Source organism: Dipodomys merriami, unplaced genomic scaffold (assembly GCF_024711535.1).
Source record: "Dipodomys merriami isolate MVZ:Mamm:240054 unplaced genomic scaffold, mDipMer1.0.p SCAF_121, whole genome shotgun sequence".
Taxonomy (NCBI): Eukaryota; Metazoa; Chordata; class Mammalia; order Rodentia; family Heteromyidae; genus Dipodomys; species Dipodomys merriami.
The window spans coordinates 1243720-1264546 of record NW_027202505.1 but is presented as its reverse complement, the minus strand read 5'-3'; the positions used below and the strand labels follow the sequence as shown (position 1 = coordinate 1264546).

The window sequence follows — 20827 nt, the reverse complement described above, 5'->3', positions numbered from 1 at the left end:
TAGTCAGTTTTTGAGTACCCACTTATGTTGATGCCTCCTTCCCTAATAGCTTCTGGCAGGGTGAGCTTCTGCTCTCTTTTGTGTTTCTTCTATATATTTTTTTTTTTTTTGCAGAATTTCCAAGATAGCACTACTCACATTGTACCCTATGTATAGCTCTTCTCTGCTGTTGAACTATTAGTTCCTCTAGAGTAGGAACTAACTTTCCATTTATTTGATATTCTTAGTAGACATTTAGTAGTAGGGATTGGAGACACTCAGATGTTGAGTGTTAAATTTGTGGATCATTCCTTATTCTGAACCATATCTGTTCTTATATAAAGCAACATTTTCTTTGCTTCTCCTTCTCCTTTTTTATTGTCAAGGTGATGTACAGAAAGATTACAGTTACATAAGTAAGGTAATAAGTACATTGCTTGTTAAACTTGTTACCCATTCCTTCATTTTTCTCCTACTTTCCCTTCCCAACCCCCACCCCCAAGTTGGACAGATCATTTCCAACATATTGTCTTGCTTGTAGATCGCTGTTGCATTGGTTCCCACCTTGTCCTTTGTCTCACCATTCTGTTGTTCCCCTTCCCTTTCCGGATGAACCAGAAATGAACCCATAGACCTATAGCCACCTAATCTTTGATAAGGGAGCCAATAAAATAGGATGAAAGAAAGACAGCCTCTTCAGTAAATGGCGCTGGAAAAATTGGTTAAACACCTGTAAAAAACTAAAGTTAGATCCTTATATATCACTCTGCACTAGAATCAAGTCCAAATGGACCAAAGACCTCAAAGTAAAAGCAGACACCCTGAAAACATTACAGGAAGGAATAGGAGAAACTCTAGGGCTCCTTGGCACAGGCCAAAATTTTCTTAATAAGACCCAGAAACACAACAAATCAAAGAAAGTATGGACAAATGGGATTGCACTAAACTGCAGAGCTTCTGCATGGGAGACATAGCTAGCGTGATCAATAGAAAGCCCATGGATTGGGAGAAGATCTTCTTTCTTTCTCATTTGCAAGGACTGACATATTACACAAAAGTGTATTTCCCACAGGCTGGGAAGGTGGCTCAGTGGTAGAGTGCTTGCCTGGCATGTATGATACCCACGGTTCGATTCCTCAGCACCACATAAGCAGAAAAAGCTGGAAGTGGCACTGTGGCTCATGTGGTAGGGAGCTAGCCTTGAGCTGAAGAGCTGAGGGACAGTGCCCAGGCCCAAAAAAGTATATTTCCCAGACCACTGAAATTTACTTCCTGGTGTACCAAAATATGATGCTTAAAGCATATAAGTAAAACATACTAAGTTTATAAGTAAACTTATAAGTAAATATACTAAGCATAATGTGTTCTCTGGTGACTTATCCTTGAAAATAACAGGATTATATTGGATTGGAAATTGTAACATCCACTGGAGCCATGGATAGTATAGGACTTTTTGCCTTCAAATTGAATAACCCTATTTTCTGAGGTTTTAGTTTTGTTTTTGTTTGTCTGTTGGTCCTGAGGTTTGAACTGATGGCTCACACTTGCAATGTAGGTGCTTTACTGCTGATCCATGCCTTCAGCTCTGGGTTTCAAGGGTTGGTTGGTTGGTTGGTTTTGTGCCAGTAGTAAGGATTGAACTCAGGGCCTCATGGATCCCTTGGCTTTCTTGCTGATGGCTGGTACTCTACCATTTGAACTATGCCTTTTGGTCTAGCATTTTACTGGCTAATGGAGATGGAGTCTTTCTGACTTTTCTGCCTGGGCTGTCTTCAAACTGTGGACCTCAGCTTCTTGACTACTGAGATTACAAGCATGAGACACTGGTGCTCTGCTATGAGTTTTTGTGCTTGCTCTTACAGCTTGGTTACCACTTCCCTCTGTCTGTGCCCTTTGCTCCTTTTATATATTTGGTCATTGATATTAAAATCACACAATATCTGTTCAATGGAGACAAATACAAATATATGAAGTAAAAAGTCAAACTCTTCCCTTTACTCATCTTTTCTCAAGTGCACACACTCTTTCACATCTATTTCTGTATTCCCTAAAGATCACTATTGCTAACAGTTCAGGCCTTTTTCTGTCAAAGTGTGTGTATATATGTATACACAAATATGGAATCATGATATGCATCCTGTCCTTTGATTTGCTTTTTTTCCCACTTGACAGTATGTAGTAGACATTCTCCATGTCAGTATATCCAAGTCAATCTCATTCTTTTTAATGGCTGCCCCCTTTTAATTTGACCATCTTAATCAGCTGTAAATGGGAAAGCCAAATAATCAAGCTTATTAGAATTGTACTTAAGAAAGAGTAAATCGGCTCTGAGTGAAGGCTTGTGAAATCCTCCTAGGAGTAAAATGTGTTAACTTTAGTGCATGGATTTTGTAATGTTTGTTTTGGCTATTCTGGGGCTCTTTTTGCTTATTTCCTGCCTCATTGTGTTCTGGACAGCTGAGGTTGCTGTGCATGTGACCTGTGAATTCGTGAAGTATTACTGTTTTTATAGTTTAGCATTATATAATTTTGCTATGGTTTCTGGAGGTATTTTGCATTAATTTTTTTCATTTACACTGTCCTTTTAGATGGTAATTATTTCCTCCACTTTCTAAGTACTTGCTTCTTAGTGTGGAACATTGCATATAGTAGCAGTTAAAAATGTCTGGCTTGATGATTGTGAGAATGTGCATTGGATTTGCAGGAACCTTGTAAGTTGATCTGAAGAAGCCTTTACTACTGATGCACATTAAAGTACAGATATCTTGCGGCATAATGATAAAAGCCTATTTGGGGTTTACATAAGGTATTTTATTTGTTTTGCCTTCCTTCATCTACCACAGTAAAGTAGCTAAGCTCAGCCAATTCTTTTTTTTTTTTTGGGGGGGGGGTCCGGTTGTGGGGCCTGAACTCTGGGCCTGGGTGCTGTCCCTCAGCTCTTCAGCTCAAAGCTAGCGCTCTACCACTTGAGCCACAGCGCCATTTCCAGCTTTTTTTCTTTTTTCTTATGTGGTGCTGGGGAATCGAACCCAGGGCCTCATGCATGCAAGGAAAGCGCTCTACCACTGAGCCACCTTCCCAGTCCCCAGCCAATTCTTTTAGATATCATCAAAGTGTTCTCTTTCCTCTCCATTTCTATGGTCCTCATACCTTGGTTCAGGGCCTGAGTTACCTGTGAATTGTTTGATTTGTTTTTCTTGCCTGATCTCTACCCTGTGTCCACCCAGCAACTAACACATATGGAATAGAAATTGCACAGTGTCACAACCCTTAAAATCTCTCCAGTGGCTTCCTATCATAAAGTCTACTTTCTCTAGCTTGGTATTCAAAGCTAATTGTGATTTGGCCCACTTCTGTTGTCTTTTCCCTCCCTCCCTCCCTCCCTTTTTTCCTTCCTTCCTTCCTTCTTTCCTTCCACTCAGACTCAAACTCTCAGTATCTGACATTTTCACTCATTGAATCCCATTTCTGCCTATCTCTTCATGTTCATTATCTCAGACTTCAATTTCCAAGGAAGTCAAATGGCTTGTAGTTCCTTCAACACATCACAGGAGAGGGCTCAATAAGTGCTGAATGAATGCACAAAACATCCTGTGAACATTCAATTGCTAGGCATAAGATGATACATTTTCATACCTGTCATCCCAGCAGAATTGTTAAGAGCACCCCTTTCATGATCAAACTTTTCTCAGACCAATGAATTATATGGTCACTATGGTCATCCTAATTAGAGCAGTCATGAAATTGATTTTTGTTGTTGTTGTTGTTGGTAGGGCTTGAACTCTGAGCCTGGGTGCTGTCCTTCAGCACTTCAGCTCAAGGCTAGTGCTCTACCACTTAAGCCATAGCACCACTTCTGGCTTTTTCTGCTTATAAGGTGCTGAGGAATTGAACCCAGGGCCTCATGCATGCAAGGCAAGCGCTCTACCACTGAGCCACCCTCCCAGCCTCTGATTGTGAACTCTTTAGGGACAAGAGTTTTTGTTTCTTCTCTTTTGTTTTTGTGGGCATTAGAGCTTGAACTCAGAGCCTAGACACTGTTCCTGACTTTTTGGCTCAAGGTTAGTAATCTACCACTTTGAGACACAACTTTACTTCTGTTTTCAGGTGGTTAATTGGAGGTAACAGTCTCACAGGAGATCCTCAGATCTCAGCCTTCTTAGTAGCTAGGATTAGAGACATGAGCTACTGGCACTTGGCCCTTCTTCTCTTTTAACCTTCTTTTGTGATGTTGGGATGCTCAACCCAGAGCCATGTACATATGATGTATGTTCATTCATTTTTAATAATGTTAAATAAAACCAACATAGTTCCTGCCCACATGCAGTTTACAATCCAACAGGATTGTAAATGTTGGTGTCATTTAATCTCATAAATTGTAGAGACAGAAACAGGATGCACATACAGTAGGAAATCCAATGAACTATTTATTTAAAGAATTGTTCATTTTAGGGCTGGGAAGGTGGCTCAGTGGTAGAGTGCTTGCCTCGCATGCATGAGGCCCTGGGTTTGATTCCTCAGCACCACATAAGCAGAAAATGCCAGAAGTGGCACTATGGCTCAAGTAGTAGAGCGCTAGCCTTGAGCTGAAGAGCTGAGGGACAGCACCTAGTCCCAGAGTTCAGGGCCCACGACCAGCGAAAAATAAATAAATAAATAAAAATTAAAAAAAGAATTGTTCATTTTAAATATTTACAGAAACAACACATCTATACTTAAGCATACACAGTATTTAGATGCTACACTAATTTTAAACATAAAAGGTATGATGAATGTTATTAAGAATGGATCTTGTTTTCTTTTAGACCATTTACAATCCTATGTGGTTCTTTGCAGGATGAATTATCCTTATGTACTCCTAAGGGAGGGGACCTATTTTTTTCCCCAGATGAGAAATCTGAGGTTTTAGAAACACTCATAAAACAAAGGAAAGACTTCTTAAACCAGGATTTGTTTTTGGTTGGGCTTTGTTTTCTGAGCTAGGACTACCTGCTATCCTAGACTTGTTAACCATGTTCATAAAATCCTTTCAACTACAGTCTCCTTTTTTATAAACCAGTGATAATATCATCTGTAGAATGATTTAAGGATTAAATGAGATTATGCAAAGGCATTTACTCCCATAACTTGGCTCCTAGAGGACTTTCAAGAATGTTAGCTCTTAGAGCCTCTTAGCTACCATCCTCTGCAAGTCAGAGATGCTCGGTTTTTTTCTCTTCTCTCTCTTTTTCTCCTTGCTTTATCTTGATATACTAAACAACTCCTTGCTGGCTCTTTACTTTGAATCATCACTGAATTTAAGAGCCTAGGAAACAGGATAATTGGAAGCTGAAGTGAGAAGTGAGAATCTTCCCTTTCTTCCTTCCTTCCTTCCTTCCTTGCTTTCTCTTTTTTTTTTCTTTCTTTCTAGAAGGGAGAATCTTCCCTTCCTTCCTTCCTTCCTTTCTCTCTCTCTCTCTTTCCCTCCCTCCCTCCCTCCCTCCCTTCCTTCATTCCTTCCTTCCCTCCTATTTTGTATTGTGGGCTTGAACTCTGGGCCTGGGCACTCAACTCAAGGCAAGCACTCTACCACTTGAGCCACAGCTCCACTTCCAGTTTTGTGATTTATTGGAGATAAGAGTCTTATGGATTTTCCTGCCCAGGCTGGCTATGAACCCCAATCCTCAGATCTCAGCCTCCTGAGTAGCTAGGAATACAGATGTGAGCCACCGGTATCAGGCTAGGATCTTCCTTTTTATCCAGGATTCTTTTGATTCCTAAACCCTTACCCAATGAGACTTGTCCCAATTTATATATATATATATATATATATATATATATATATATATATATAATTATATATATATAATTCATATATATATGAATGTTAATCCCTTTCAGAGTCCCCTATTCACCTCTCTGTACTTCATGAGTTAAATGATGTGAAGCTAAAGAAATATAAAGATCAGCCGGGCGCTGGTGGCTCACGCCTGTAATCCTAGCTACTCAGGAGGCTGAGATCTGAGGATCGCGGTTCAAAGCCAGCCCGGGCAGGAGAGACCGTGAGACTCCTATCTCCAATAAACCACCAGAAAACCGGAAGTGGCGCTGTAGCTCAAGTGGTAGAGCGCTCGCCTTGAGCTGAAGAGCTGAGGGACAGTGCCCAGGCCCAGAGTTCAAGCCCCATGACCGACCAAAAAAAAAAAAAAAAAAGAAATATAAAGATCATCAACACCAGTGAAAAAAATCACGGGTAAATCTAGTGTTAAACCAGGCCCTCTCCACTCCCTCTAAATTTTCATTCATCTTCATTTATAATTTTATTGTTATAGGCAAAGACCCAGAGAAGCATTCTAAGAACTAAACACTAAGATCTTTCTGGGAAAAGGCTGGGTTTATGAGGAAGCCAGGATTTGGTGATCAGAAGTTCCTAAACACACAATCTTAATCCTGAGACTTATGGAGCAGAATTAGTCATAAACAGAATTCTGATTGGCCCAACATACCATATCTTTAAAGAACTGTTCATCTAAAATTTTAGATACAAAGAACGCACATAGACTGAAGGATGCCTATTTAGGCTGGGTGTCAGGCATAAAGATTTATCCATTTACTCTCGGTTACTTTTGGTTCAAGAAAGAAGAACGGCCATCAAACATTCATTGAGACCAGCCAGGAGGAGAGAGGAGATGTAAACAAAAGCAATCATTCCCAGTAGTTACCACTGTGTCTGGTTACCTCAAGACTTTCAAACCCTTTTGTGAGGGCCAGCAGGTCTGTTCTTCAGGACTGCCCTGGGTCTGTCTGGACTCCATTTCCCAGAGTCCCTTAGTGCCCTAATGTATTCAGTGCTCAGAGTGCCTGTATGTGTGTGAGTGTGAGAGAATGTGTGTGCGCCCGTGTGTGTGTGTGTGTGTGTGTGTGTGTGTGTGTGTGTGTGCGTGCGCGCGCGCGCCTCCGAGTCCCTGGGAGAGTGGAGGCTCATTCACTGATTAGAGCCAGCGCTGAGAGGCAGCACTGCTCCTTCTCTCACACCAACAGAGTCTCTTGATCTGTACATGCAATCCCAGGCAGCTCGCGAGCACAAACCCGGGGCCAGCCGCCTGCTGCTACCGCTGCCGCCTCTGCCGCCGCCACCGCCACCGCCTCTGCCTCCGCCGGCTCTGCGCACCCGCGACTTTTCATGCACCACCCTCCCCGCCTTCTTCCCTCTGTGTCCTGAAAAGTGTGACCGTTCTCCCCAGGAATTTCCACGGCAAGTATGGAGATCAGAAAGGGGTGTGGATGTGTGTATGCGTACACCAGAGGGGTGGGTGCGAGGGTGGCTGGGTGGCTCGGGAACCTGGCTAACTTTCCAGGTCCGTCTCCTAGGGATTCGGGCGGCTCCTCACTCCAGGGCCAGGGACGGGGACCCGCACTGGCGCGTCTTAGATCAGAGCCAAGCGTTGGAACCTCCAGGCGTCGGGTGCCCGGTGCGCTCCGTGCGCTGCTGCCTCACTCAAACTTTCCCGTCTTGAGTTTTCCTTAATGTGTTTTATTTGGGGTTGGGGGGGTGCAAGGGGGAGGGACCAGACGCGGGAATTGAACAAGTAGGGAGGGCGGCTGAGGGGACAGCCAAGAGAAGGGAGCAGGACTCATTTTCTCCGTCTTTAAATAAACCCCATCCCCACTTTGTTTGGGTCAATCGCGAGTGTGCCCTCCGGCCCGGCTCCCTCGTGTATCCCGCGGTGATTTCCGGCTGGGTGGTACTCCGTGGGGCAGCCAGAGGCTTCGGGGCGGGGTAGAAAAGAGGAGATCCAGGGAGAAACGACCCCAGCTGCCCCGACCCAACACACTGCCAGTCTGGTTGGGGTACCTGAGGAGAGACCTGGGGTCCCCGGAGAGTCGGTTTACTTTTTTTTTCCTAATGGGGCGGGTGTGGGGAGGAGGGGGTGGGTGGGGTGGGGGAATCCGCCGCTGGCTGGAAGGAGGCAGGTGGCTGCTTCGGAGGTAAACCAGACGAAAATGTAACGAGTAACCTCGGAGCTCCTCTGGGCTTGGACCGGTCTAGTCCGAGAGCCGACGGATCTGGGATCCGTGGGGGGTCTCTCCAGAGTTGGGGTGGGAGGGTCGTCATCCTCGCAGCGACGGTGAGGATCGAGGCTGGGAGATGATCTTATAGACTCGGCGCGCTGACCTTTTTGTTTTTTTGGTGTTTTGTTTTTTTTAAAATATGAATCCTGCCTTACACAGAGTAACAATGTCTCTTCTCCCGACTTAAGAACAAAACTTTTCAGCGAGCACGCTGGCTGCTCGGCGAGTACTGGGGCCGCCGCTGCGCTTCTCAGCCCGGGCAGATCGACCTTCGCTGCCCGGAGCCTGGCCCCGCCGCCGCGCTCCGGAGCCTACGCCCCCCCCCCCCGCCCCGTCCCCTCTCCCCAACTCTGGGCTTTTCAGGGCTCGGCCTGGGCGTTTCGCCTTTGTGCGTTGTAAGAAAAAGCCTTTTCTTTCAGGGCACAACAAACTTGGGCGGAGAGCTTCCGTATGGCCCCCCGGGCGAGGCCGCCCACGGTGGTGAGGCCATCGGAGGGTAATGCCCCGGTTCGTCCCCGCACTCCCGGAACCCCTGCAAGAGCTCAAGACCTGGGTGACCCCCGAGGGCACGCAGGAGTCCCGAGATATAGAGGGGAGGGGGGGGAAAGGGGGGAGGCTCCGGGTGCTGGAAGGTAGAGGAAATGCTCTCGCTTCCTACTAAAAACGAGCTGCTTTCTGGGGGTCCTGATTGCGGCTTCAGCCGAGGCCCGGGGCCTGGGCCCGGAGCAGGACGTGCGTCGGACCGCGGGGTTGCCTAGGGCCGGGGCCATCCGGATGGGGCGCAGCCCAGTCTGGCTTGCCTGGCCTGCCTGGGTCGTCCGAGGTCTCCTGCTTGCTCTCTCCTCCCTGTCCTCGGAGCAGCCGAGAGGGAAAACTACCCTCGCTGCCCACGATGCCCTGCAGCCACGGTTTGCGTTCAGCCTCCGCTCCGAACCCAGCTCAGAGAGGCCATGGGGAGAAAAAGGAAAAATAAAGAAGGGTGGGCAGGGCGTGCGGAGCAGTGGTTTACACTGGGGGCAGCAGTGGACGGGGGCTCTGCGCCGCCTCGTCCGGCCTGCCTTTTCGCTCTCCCTTGTGCTCTTCCCGCAAAGGGAAAACGAGCCAAGGGGGTAAAGGCTGAAAGGGAGCGCGGAGGCAAAGCGCTGCGGGCGTCTTCAGTTCGGATCCCTCCAGGCTGGCAGGGACCCGGGTTAAAAGTGGCTTGAGTTGTTGTTGTTTTTGTTTTTTAACTGGGCTTCGGGGCGATGTGGGGAAGTCGGAGGACCAGGGCGGCCACCACGAACGGACGCTGGTGACCCACGCTGGTGATCGGCGGGGTCGGGGCCAGACTCGGAGCCCCGGCTCGGAGCGAGTGGGGAAATCACACACCTGTTCTGCACACGGCGCCGAGTGTAGCGGCCAGGTGGCGGCCGCGCGGACGGCGCAGCCCTCCCTCCCGCGCCCCGGACCCACCCTCCGGACGCCGCGAGGGCCCCGCAGCCCAGCGCTCGCCTGCTTTCGCAGGGGAGCGGAGTGGGGGAGCCCGGGGCGGCTCGCCGGGGCGGTGGCGCTCGAGGATGGGGGGGGGTCCCGATGACCCACAGGGCGGAGCTGTTCGGGGCTCCAAGTCCTTGGACTTTGGTCGAAGGCAGGCTGTTTTGAACCCCCTACCTCGAGGCCCTCCGGGGCTACAGACCCCGGCCCCTCGTGCTCTTCGTTTCTTCCTCGACTGGCGCCTGGGTTCCCCCAAAGTTAAAGCAAATTGTGTTGGGCAGAGGTTGTTGGGATTTAAAGTATTCTTTGTGCACAGGCCACGAAGAACTGGAGAGAGGAAGAGAGGTCAGGCCAAGGGAAAGGTGGGCTCGGCTCAGCGTGGACCTCCAAGTTGGTGTAGGTGTTTGCCTTCCTCTGTTTGCCTTAAAGGAGTTGTTGTTGTTGTTACTATTATTATTATTTCTGAATTGAGACTCTTCCTCGGGCTGAATTCTGCACCCGATTGCTCAGCCTGCAGCCCCGAGTTTTCGGGTCTGCCTGGCCGTGGCGCGTGCGGATCCACACTCCTTGGCCAAGCAGGACCCGGGTTCCAGTCCAAATGTGGGACGGATACCCCGCCGGGTCCGAACCCCATGGGTCGGCCCTAGCTTGAGCCGTATTCTCCTTCTGTTCTCGAAGCTCTGGCTGAAGTGGTAACATTTCTGTTAGGGCAATGTTTCTCAAGGCATTTGGTGGGACGCGGGGGGGGGGGGCATTTTCTTCAAGTGAAGTCTGTGAGCTAAAAAAAAATAAAAATAAATAAAATTCTTTTCTCCTTTCTTCACAATCGCCCCGCTATGCTAGCCTCATTTCCATTGTCCTTTGCTTTTTTAAGTTGCTTGTTAATTTTTTTAAAAAGTTAGTTTATGCAAAGGAAAAATATCGTTTAATTTGTTCTATTATTTTAAGTCTTGGCTTTTTGGAAACGGTTCAGAGCCCACAAAAATGTCACCTGTTGTAATAAGCAGGGGAGGGTGGTGTGTGCATTTTAATTGGCAGCAGAGACGTCGTTTGGTGGACGCCCTGAGCTCCGCTCGGGGAAAGAGCCCTTTGCAGCTTGCTTTGTGGCAGTCATTTGCAAATGGGTTTCGCCTCCCCACCGCAAGCAGCAGCTGCTTCGGCGACAACAGCGCTTCCTTCCACCACGACCCCCGGTGCGGGTAAAGGAGGCCCAGACTCTAGACAGGAGTGGGAGATGGCCCCGCTCCCTGGGGATTTTTTTTTTTCTTTTTCTCTTTCTCTCTGGGTTTGGGATTTTTTTTTAATTTTTTTTTTTTTTTTTTTTTTTTTTTTTGCGCGAAAAAGTGGCTAGTTTGCACTGCCCAGGGCGGACCGCGGCGCCTCAAGCCTAGATTCAGACATGTCCACCATCCAAACGCCGGCTCCTTCGTTTCATTTGTCTTGGGTCTGGCATGTTTAACCACGCAATTAGTAGTCTCACTAATTATTCAGTTAGCTGGCGTCTTGTAATCACTTGAAAACCGGGGTCAGGTGTGTGATTTAAGAAACAAACAAACTCCCTCCTACAGAACTGAACCTAACCCATCACGTCAAGGATTTGAAATTTTCAAAACTCAATATTAGTTGGTCCCTCTGTCCAACCTCGCTGCCTGCCAGACAATTTATTTAGCTTCGTGGATTGATCCCTCCTCCTTGTTTAGTTAATTCAACAAAGACTTTTTGCAATCTGTTTGGAGTTTGTCTGATGCCGTGGAAAAGTAGCTGATGATTTATTTGGTTGCTTTTCGATTTCTGTCTTCAGCCCTTCTTTCTCCTCCTTTCAGCGGGCATGTCAGCTGTTATTACTTCCTATTGATCCCTTTGCAAAGTGAGAAGTGAACTAAAATTAATGTCAATTCCACTGCTTGGATCAATAGCTGGAGTTATTTTAATCTGGATTTGCACGAAGTGCTAAATTAAAAAAAATCAGCATAGAGGCAGAAAAAGTAACAGTTACTTACTTTCCCTTTGCCTGGTTCTTTACAGTCACCCAAATACTCCATCAAACTGATTATCTTACAATCCATATTTTTTTAATTAAGAGGGTCAGTTAGTTTTCTTATTTTGGGTTCTGTGTTTAAACCCATGACATTTTGACATTGGGAGTGTATTAACTATAGATTTTCATAATGACTGTGGTCTGCTGAAGCCTCATCTATACAAGTTGTTAATGTGAGGAGGGGAGAAAGAAAAGGAAAAAGATAGAAACACTCCTCCTCCCCCATCAGGACCACCCAACACCCACAACAGTAGAGTAAAAGAAACCTGGCCTAGGGGAAAATTTTTTTTGATTTATTTTCAGTATAATGAAGTTTTCAAATGAATAAACAGGTTTGAGTGATTACCATGTTCTGTTGGAGTGTCCAGTGCTGTCTCCAGATTATTAATTTATGAAACTTATTTAACATAATGAAGTAATCTAGGAAGTAAGAAAATGTGAATCCTGAGCGGGGGTGGGGGGGTGGGGGGGATCATTTTGGGAAGAAACATTCCTCCACTCACCCTCAGTGTCTGCCTTTTCTTCCTGCTGGCCTCATGCACTATGGCTTGTCAGTAGACATGTGCTTATTTATTTCTGCAATGAAGATCTTCTTAGAACCTTTGGAATAGCCCTAGACCCACTTTCAGCACATCCATGTTGTGCGACCATTAATCTGACTTGAAAACAGCCAAGAACAGGATTCCCAGACTTGTCAGGCTAACTGGCTGTCCTTGGCAGATCATTCCCTGCACTGCTATAACTTGACAGGAAAGTTATTTAAAATTTGGAAGAGAGGAAAATCCGTTAATGTGAGATACATAATCTGGTAATTTAGCAATGATGTCTATAAGGAAAGAAGCCAAATGAGGAAGCAGTCTGATGGTGTCCACTCATCTTCCCAATTAATAACAGTCATTGACACGTCTGCTACAGGATGGGAGAAGGAAATACTCTCTCGTACTGCATTAAGCCTGAAGGACTCATCTGCAGGATTCTCTGTTTGAGGGAATACCAAAGATACTCCATTAAGGAGGTGGGTTTTTAAAGGGAGGGGGTCACTTATTTCTGATATGACTTTCGATCTAAAGGTTATCTTTTGTAGCCGATGGTGATTTTTAGTTACACTTTGAGTTTCACTCAGTTTCTGTTGAGTGGATTGATTTGAAGCTAGTAAGTCTTAGTATTCATCTTATATTCTGGCTTTTGATATACAGCCCTCCCCCACCCCACCCCCAGTCAGTATAAATTTTGAAACCAAATCAGTGGCTATGAGAATGTACAACTTAAATTTACAAGGGAAGCTGAAAGAAGTCTCTCAGAACTCCAGTTTGTTCTGGGGCTTTTATTGGACATCAGCTTTGACTGGGCCAATAAGCAGACCAAAATAAGTCAGAAATTTTGTTAACATTTTGCTCTAAATGTTAATGGCAAATCCAAGGCCGTTTACAAATCTACTTAAGACAGAGTGCATTAGTAACTAAAATTGCCAATCCATTCTTTGCTGCCTCTGGAAGACAGATGCTTCTAGAGAGCCAAAGATACCTATTATGTTTTTAAATATTGTCAGAGGTGTCCAGGATCTTATTGATGATGGTCTTGTTCCTTCTCAGAAAAGCAAAATAGAAAGCCTGTGTGATTGCAGGGTTGTGCTGCTGTTTGTTCACATAGCACTCCTTTCTGGAAACAGTCTCAGATGATACATGAAGATGTATGTGTCAATGTGAGTGATTTAGCCGCATGTACAATTTGTATCAACTAACATGTACAGATGTTCCTGGTCACAATGTGTGTGATATAGGCATTTTCCCCCAATATTGGGGCATTGTTCAGGGAGATGAAGAGAAGATGCAAATTTGAAGACTCTGATAGATAGAACCTGGCCTCTGAACATCAGGCCTGCACATGAGTAGTATATGTAGGTGGAAACCCCTGAAAATATAGATCCCCACCACCACCACCAATCTACTGTGTGACTTGGCTTTCCAAAGCTCATTTGCTCAGGGAATATTGTATTTGGAGGTTTTATGATTTTTTTTTCTTTGCTGGGCTCAGACGCATTTCACCCGGAACGTGTAGGGACCAAAGTCAGCTACGCGTACATCACAGTAAGTTGTCTATTGATTTTCCTGAATGAAAATGGTCTGCTGCTGCTGCCCACTGGCTCCTAAAGCCTGTGGTATCTCTTGCCCAAGCATCTGTAAGCCAGAAGGATGGGGTTTCAATCACTTGGGGTTTCCCTTTTTTTTCCTTCCCCTGACATTCCTCCCTCTTTTTTCCCCCTCTTTGCTGTTTCCACAGGACATGATTCCCCAGTAATATTCCCCGCCCAGATCCAAGGTGCCACCCTTACTCCTTTCCAGGGAAGACTGCTTCTTGTCTGACGCTGACCATCAAAAGAGACTCCAATGGACTTACACCGGGCAGCCTTCAAAATGGAGAACTCATCCTACCTTCCCAACCCTCTGGCCTCGCCAGCACTGATGGTCCTGGCATCCACAGCCGAGGCCAGTCGAGATGCTTCCATCCCTTGTCAGCAGCCTCGACCCTTTGGTGTACCTGTCTCAGTAGATAAGGATGTGCATATTCCCTTTACCAATGGTTCCTACACCTTTGCCTCTATGTACCATCGGCAAGGTGGGGTGCCAGGCACCTTTGCCAATCGTGATTTCCCTCCTTCTTTACTACACCTCCACCCTCAGTTTGCTCCCCCAAATCTAGATTGCACCCCAATCAGTATGCTGAATCATAGTGGTGTGGGGGCCTTCCGTCCCTTTGCATCCACTGAGGACCGGGAGAGCTACCAGTCAGCCTTTACACCTGCCAAGCGACTCAAGAACTGCCATGACACAGAGTCTCCCCACCTGCGCTTCTCAGATGCAGATGGCAAGGAATATGACTTTGGGACACAGTTGCCATCTAGCTCCCCCGGTTCACTTAAGGTTGATGATACGGGGAAGAAGATTTTTGCTGTCTCTGGCCTCATTTCTGACCGAGAAGCCTCATCCAGCCCAGAGGATCGGAATGACAGATGTAAGTACTTTGATTGGAGTCCTCCCTCCCTCCTCCTCCCCACCCCCCAGTAAGTCCTCCTGGCAGTAGTATTCAACAGGTTGGCAGTGTTGTGACAGGAAGGGCCACCTGCTTTCCTTGCCATAGCTGTGGATGGTTAACCTTTACTTGTCTCTCATCAGTGAGTACTGATAGTGTTTTCCTGAAGATAGCCAGAGGCAAGTTGGCCTCAGCACTGTCTTTTCTCTTCTGGACATGGCTGGCTCCTGCTCTGGGGACTGTGGAAGGAAGAGGGTGCCATATGTACACTAGAGTGAAGATCATTCCATTTAAAAGCATAGGTTCCTAGGGAATTCGGGAAGGCCTGAGGAAACTTGTCCATTCCTTCTCTCGTTGCTATCCTCATTATGTTTCCCTGCTCATGATATACTACTATTATTTTTTATTGTTATTGTTACTGTTGTTGTTATTATTATTGTAGTTTTTCCATTGTATCACAGCCAGCAGATACCACGTGATTTTTATTCTCACAACTTAGTCCTTATCCACATCAGGCTGTTTTTCAGAGAAGGACAAAGGTGTCGTCAATCACCATAAAGCATTTCAAACAGCTGTGTGTTCCTTGTGATTGCAAGGCTGGAAAGCTGACTTCTCTTGGGATTTGACAGGTTTGCTGGACACTTTTCCTGAGGCTTACTGTTAGGACTCGACATGGTGGGCCTGTGGGACTGCTCCATAGTTGATGTTCACAACTATTATTAATTCCTGCTTATGAAATGGCTTTTCTCATGCTCTCCAAGTACCTTGTTGAGCTCTGGCTATGCTCACTCATCAGTGGAACTAAACCTTTGTTTGAAACTTGTAGACTAGGAGTACTGAACCCTGCAATCTTCTGCTCTGATATAATCAGAAAATAATTGTGTTTTGGAGCTTTTGGGCTGTGGGTAGACAGAGCGGTTTTCTTCAAGGCTGGTGAGAATTTATGAACTGTGGGTGTTTTCCTACCAACCCTTTGTTCTAAGATTTGTTCTCTTTTATTTTCTTAAGAAAACTACATCTGAGGTTTGCTTTCTCCTCTTCTCTATTTTCTTTTTTGGGCTCCTATCCTCTCAATAACCACCAACACGAATACCATTTTTTTCTCTTCTCTTTATGATGCCGAGGAGAGTAATAGAGACATTGTAGCTCTCTCCCCTGTCGGCACTGCTTCCTCAGGCTGTCTCCTTGAATTAGGCACTGTGTTAACTTTCCTGCGCTAAAAGGCATCTGCCTAAACCCAGCGTACCTTTTCAATAAAAGTCATCATAAAATCAACCTGCCTTGTAAATCCATCGCTCTTTGGTTTTGAAATATGTTGCAAGTGTGTCTTTTATGTCAGCGTCTGTAAGCCAGAGACCTCCCCACTTAAGGGAGAAGGCTGCTGTCTGATGGACAACTGCTAGTGTGGCTCTGGGCACTTCCGCTCTGGCTCCTCTGTCACCTTTTCACTCTCTGCAGACTTGGATCCTGCTTCTTCCTGGACAGGTGTTGGCATTGCGTTGTCTATTTGTTGTTGTTCTTGTTTCATTTTATTTTATTTTCATTTGTTGAGTGATGGGCAAATGATCAAACCTAGCTGTAAACTGACCTCTGGGTTGGGGTATGACTCACTCTGCTCCTTTTTCCTCCAAGTACAAGTTGAAAATGAAATTCTCTGGAAGCTAATTAGTCTACAAAGTAACATCTGGAGATGGAGATTCCTTTCTTCCCGCCTACCAGATCCAGCAGCATCTCCATTTTGCTATCTTTTTAGTCCAAACCCGTATCAGACTCCCAGAGCAGGCAGAAGCTTGTTAGTCAACTCGGAACTCATAGATGTGGATATCCATTCCCCTTCGAGTGTCAAAGCCATAACTCTTCTGTTTGCCTGGTTTGCATTGTGTGGTGGTGCCATCCCCCATGGAGATGGATCCCTCACACAGGAATACGCCTGGGTGGAGAAAAATTAAATGAGTCTGTCTCCCAAAGTGAAATGGAATTCTGACCTTGAAATTAATGGGATTCTGATCAGAAGGGTGGGGGAAACTTCTTTATTTCAAATGGTCATATAAATTGGAGTCCTTTTCCCTTTTATTTGTTTAAAATATTCTTCCCTTCTGGGGTATTTTGTGTTCTTCTTTTTCTTGTCCACAGATATTAAAGCTATAGGAAGGTCTGGGAGTATAGGATGTCTCTACATATCCACATTAGTAGTCAGAGTTGCATTTGTGGCTAATCTTTAACCAGAAACAAAGGTGCCAAGTGAAGTTGGAGCCTGTCACCCTGTGGGTAGCCTTGGATTTGTGCTTCTTTCTCTTTCCCTCGTCTTAGGTGGTGTAGCAGCCTACACAGGGTAAGACTGGGCAAGATTTGTGCTTTTGGTTCTGAGGTTTTGGAAGGCAGAAACATTTTCTGCCAGGAAGGGCTGGAGAAGCACTATGACAAAGTCGGCAGCAGCTTTCTTGGCTCCTGTCATATGCCGACGTGTGTTGGAATATTTATGGTCTGTTTTATGTAAATACATATTTAAGGGCCGTTAGAAGGCCTGATTATTCCCACTAGATGCCTTTCAGGTCCTCCCTACAGAACCGTTTTGAAATAAGTAATATTTCTCAGATAATCGAGTGACAGTATACAAGACTGCTTCCAAAGGGAGAGAGAGCTTAGGGGCAGATGGGGCAGTGATGGGGGTGGGGAGGTGAGAGGAGAGAGGAGAGCAAATGTTCAAGAGGCAAGAAATAGGATGCAGTGCTTTTGCCCAGATTGCCAAAATGAACCAAGTATGTTTTAGGGGTTTTTTTTTTTTTGGTTATTAAAATGTAGAATTAATTTCTGACACACTTGACTGGTTTTTCAGCTCTCTTCTTATAAATACAATGTAAAACATGTTTTAGTTAAATATGATAGTAAAACTTCTAAAGCAGCACTTAGCCTTAGAGTTTTGTTGGTTGGGGGGTGGGGTGGGGCCCAGGGTTTAAAGTGGGAGGGGTGTGTCCTTATTCAGAGTAGAAGTTTTATGACTGAGTTGTAGGTCATTGAAAAAAAATCAGTTTTATAATGGAAACACTGACAGGTTTTTACTGTTGCAGCCACCCCCTGCTTGCATACTGTATCCATATGCAGATATGTCCACATGCCTTTGAAAAGGGGGCCTGCAGACATGGTAAAATGCACACATGTTCATTCCTAAAATCTGGATGCAGAGAGGCAGGTTTTCTTTGGTGATTAAATATGCATTTTTGAAGTCAGAAGTATAGCTATCTGGGTAAAGTATTCTCTTTCCTAGTAGATGATTCCAGTTTGCTTGCCTGTCCATCCACCTAGCACCACAGGTGATCCTGAGGTAGGTGTTGTACTCTGTGGAACAAGGAAGCTTTTGCTCTACAGGACTGACTTATTTGCCCTGGAAAATGGGAGAAGAGAAATGTTTTGTGTGAAGCTGTTCATGGAGGATGCATAATTCCCCAGGAAGGGGACAGAGGTAACTCCTGTTTATTGTCACTCCCTGAACAGTCCCCCAAGGCTCCTTGTCCAGGGAAATGATGCTAGAATTTATGGACCAATTACAAATAGTCTTATGTTGTGTCTTACATATGAAGTGTCTACAGAAATGCTTCCCAGGGCCTTTAAAATAAACATTCCTTATTAAGGAAACTTTATCACAAAAGGGAAGGTAAGTACTGTCTGCTGCCTTGTGCTAGAGTCCATACACTTATTATCCCCTCAGTACTCTGTTTCCAGTCATGTGTGTTTCCTGATGGAAACCGAATTTTTTTAGACAGTCCTGTACCCAAACTCCTGTCTGGGCAACACCACCTTTGGCCAGCCTGGCCTGTGTACCTACTGAGCCCAAACTGGCGTGGGCTATCATGCATGCTCTCCTCACCCAGAGGGCTCCAAACCGCCCTTGCTGAGCTGTGTCTGGCCTTGTCCTCTAGCTCACCGCAGTGCTAGGCACTGGGCCTTGTTTGGTCCTCTTTCCTGGGTCCTTCCCTGTGCTCAGGTAATCGGGAAATCTGATGGCTCCCAGCAGCTCCTGGATGTTTTGCTTTGCTCTCATCTTTGATGTATTTGAAAAGCCATTCTCAGGTCCCCAAAGCCCTGAGTAGGAGATGGTATTTTGCACTCTGAGATGTGTCTTTATAAAGGCATATGTCACTGAAGACCCTATGGCCCAGGAATCAGCTAAGCCCATCTAAACTAAGGCTGCCTGAAATGAGGGCCAGCTGAAGACAACATAGGGTTGCTAGGCGGGGGAGGGGGGGGGATACTTTCCAAGGGTACTGGGAGCATGGTGAGCAAGGACATTGGTCTAGACTTGGGAAGGGGGAGGATGTTTGGGACAGTTCCCAGGTCACCAGGCCCCACTATTGGATTGTTGCTGCTGGAGCCAGATGACCAGTATGAATGGCCAGCAAATCACCAGAGACTGGGGGGGGGGAATTAGATGAGTCCCCCTGACTGCCCAGATCTAAACTGGATTCAACTGCTGGGGGGAAGGTGCCCCCCGGGGTCCCCCCCCACATACACAGCCTTTTTTCCCTCCCCTTCTCCCCTCTCCATGTGTGTGTGGTGGAGGGGGGCGGTGGGCAAGCACTCCTGCCTGTGATATGTGTAGTTGTTTCTGGTTGTTCACTCCCAACACAGTCATGGAGACTCCCTTTTCATGCTGCTGGGTTTAATTGTCTTGTTGGGATAAAGAAATGTTTGCACAGCTAAAGTGGGGCCGGGCTGGACGGGAGCGGTCCCTGATGGCTGCAGAGCCATCTGGCCTGGTTTGGCTCAGCTCGGCTGGGCTCCGTGCGCCGCTCGCTGCGCCGGGCCGCCTGGGCTCGCTCTGGCTCCGGCTCTCGTCCCCTGCCCTCGCTCCTCCGCGCCGCTGTTCGGTCGGTGGCTGCCTCCTCCCATCCCACGGCCCCCGGAATGCCTAATCACCATGGTGAGAAAACGGACACCGTGGCCGCTCCCCCCCCCCCCCCGCCCGCCGCCTTGCGCCCGCCCTCCCATCAATTGTCATGCAGAAGTGATCCGGGCCGCCGCGGCCGCGCCAGCCCCGGCCGCGCCTGGCAGAGGGGTGGCTGGTAATTGATCGTTGGGGGGAGGGGGCGCCGAGGCGGGGGGGGGAGGGCGCAGGCCGGGGAGGCCCGGCCTCCGCGGGGAGCAGTATGCGCTCCCCCCCCCAGCCGCCCCGCCGTCAAGTTGTGACCGAAAGACCGGTGACCTCGCCGCCGCCCGTCGGGGCTCTGCGGGGACGCGGAGGCCCAGGGCCCGGAGAATCCCGTGCTGCCCGCCCGCCCCGTTGCTGCCCACCCCACAGAGGCCGCTGAGGACCCAGGGCCCCCGCCGGCGCCCCACCCTGCGCCTGACCCCCACGTCCCAAAGTCACACTGAGTCCTGGGTCTGTTTCCCGCTCATCGTCTGAGCAGAAGAGCAGGGTGGCGGGGGGGGGGGGGGGTGGGGGGGGAGACAGGAGTGAGGGCGTGGGGGGGAGGGTAAGGTGGGGGCGCGCCCTTGCCGGCGGCCCGGGGCTGGGGGACCCGGCGCGAGGTGCAGGGGGGTGCCTGGGGGAGCGAAGGGGGACCCGGCGTGGCCGAGGCACTGGGAGGGGACTTGGGGGGGAGTCTGGGGGGAGGGGGAGGGCGTGGGCCCTCGGGTGGACCCGTGGGCACGCCCATGCCCAGCTCTACCCTCGGCACCCGAAGACTTTGAGGTTTCTCCTGTCGGCTCAGAGTGCTCGCGTGTGTGTGCGTGTGTGTGCGTGTGTGTGCGTGTGTGTGCGTGTGTGTGTGTCCTCGTCCTGCTCCTCAAACCTGGGACGCGTTCCGGGAGTGTGCCCGGAGCCCGGGGCTCGGTGCGTCCGCCGCGCGGCCGGCATCCCGGCCAGGCGAGCGCAGTGCGGTCCGCCCGGGACGCTCCAGGCTCGCGGCCAGCGCAGCGGGGCTCGGTAAAGTCCCGACCGTTTCTGGAACTCTTCCCACGGGAAGTTTTCCGGGGCTGCCTTCCGGTCCGCGGCCTCAGACCGATTCTTCGGTGCTTCCCCCACCCTCACCCCTTTTTGTTGTTGTTAGAAAACAAAACAACAACAACAACAAAGCCACATTGTATCCAAATAACAAAAGTTGCCCTCCTTCCCCACCCCATTTCCCCATTAGGCTGGGAAGAGGAAACGAAGAAAATGCATTTATATTTTTATATTGGGTTTTTCTTAGGTTTTTTAATAACCCTTATTAACTAACTTTATCTGGTTGATAAATATTAGCACACATTGAAATGTAA

At 47.6% G+C, this 20827-nt stretch overlaps 1 protein-coding gene across 2 annotated transcripts in view; it reads left to right on the top strand.

Annotated features, from left to right (window-relative positions):
* Window positions 1–7070: 7070 nt before the first annotated feature.
* LOC138823635 (E3 ubiquitin-protein ligase RNF220) overlaps window positions 7071–20827 on the top strand; it is a 234908-nt gene continuing 221151 nt past the window's right edge. The window contains exons 1-2 of one of the 2 annotated variants that reach the window (XM_070017059.1): window positions 7071–7213; window positions 13823–14554. In XM_070017059.1, coding sequence (XP_069873160.1) covers window positions 13930–14554 — 625 coding nt within the window. In that variant the 5' untranslated portion in view covers window positions 7071–7213; window positions 13823–13929. The remainder of the gene's footprint in view (window positions 7214–13822; window positions 14555–20827) is intronic. The other variant, XM_070017060.1, reaches the window with a different exon arrangement.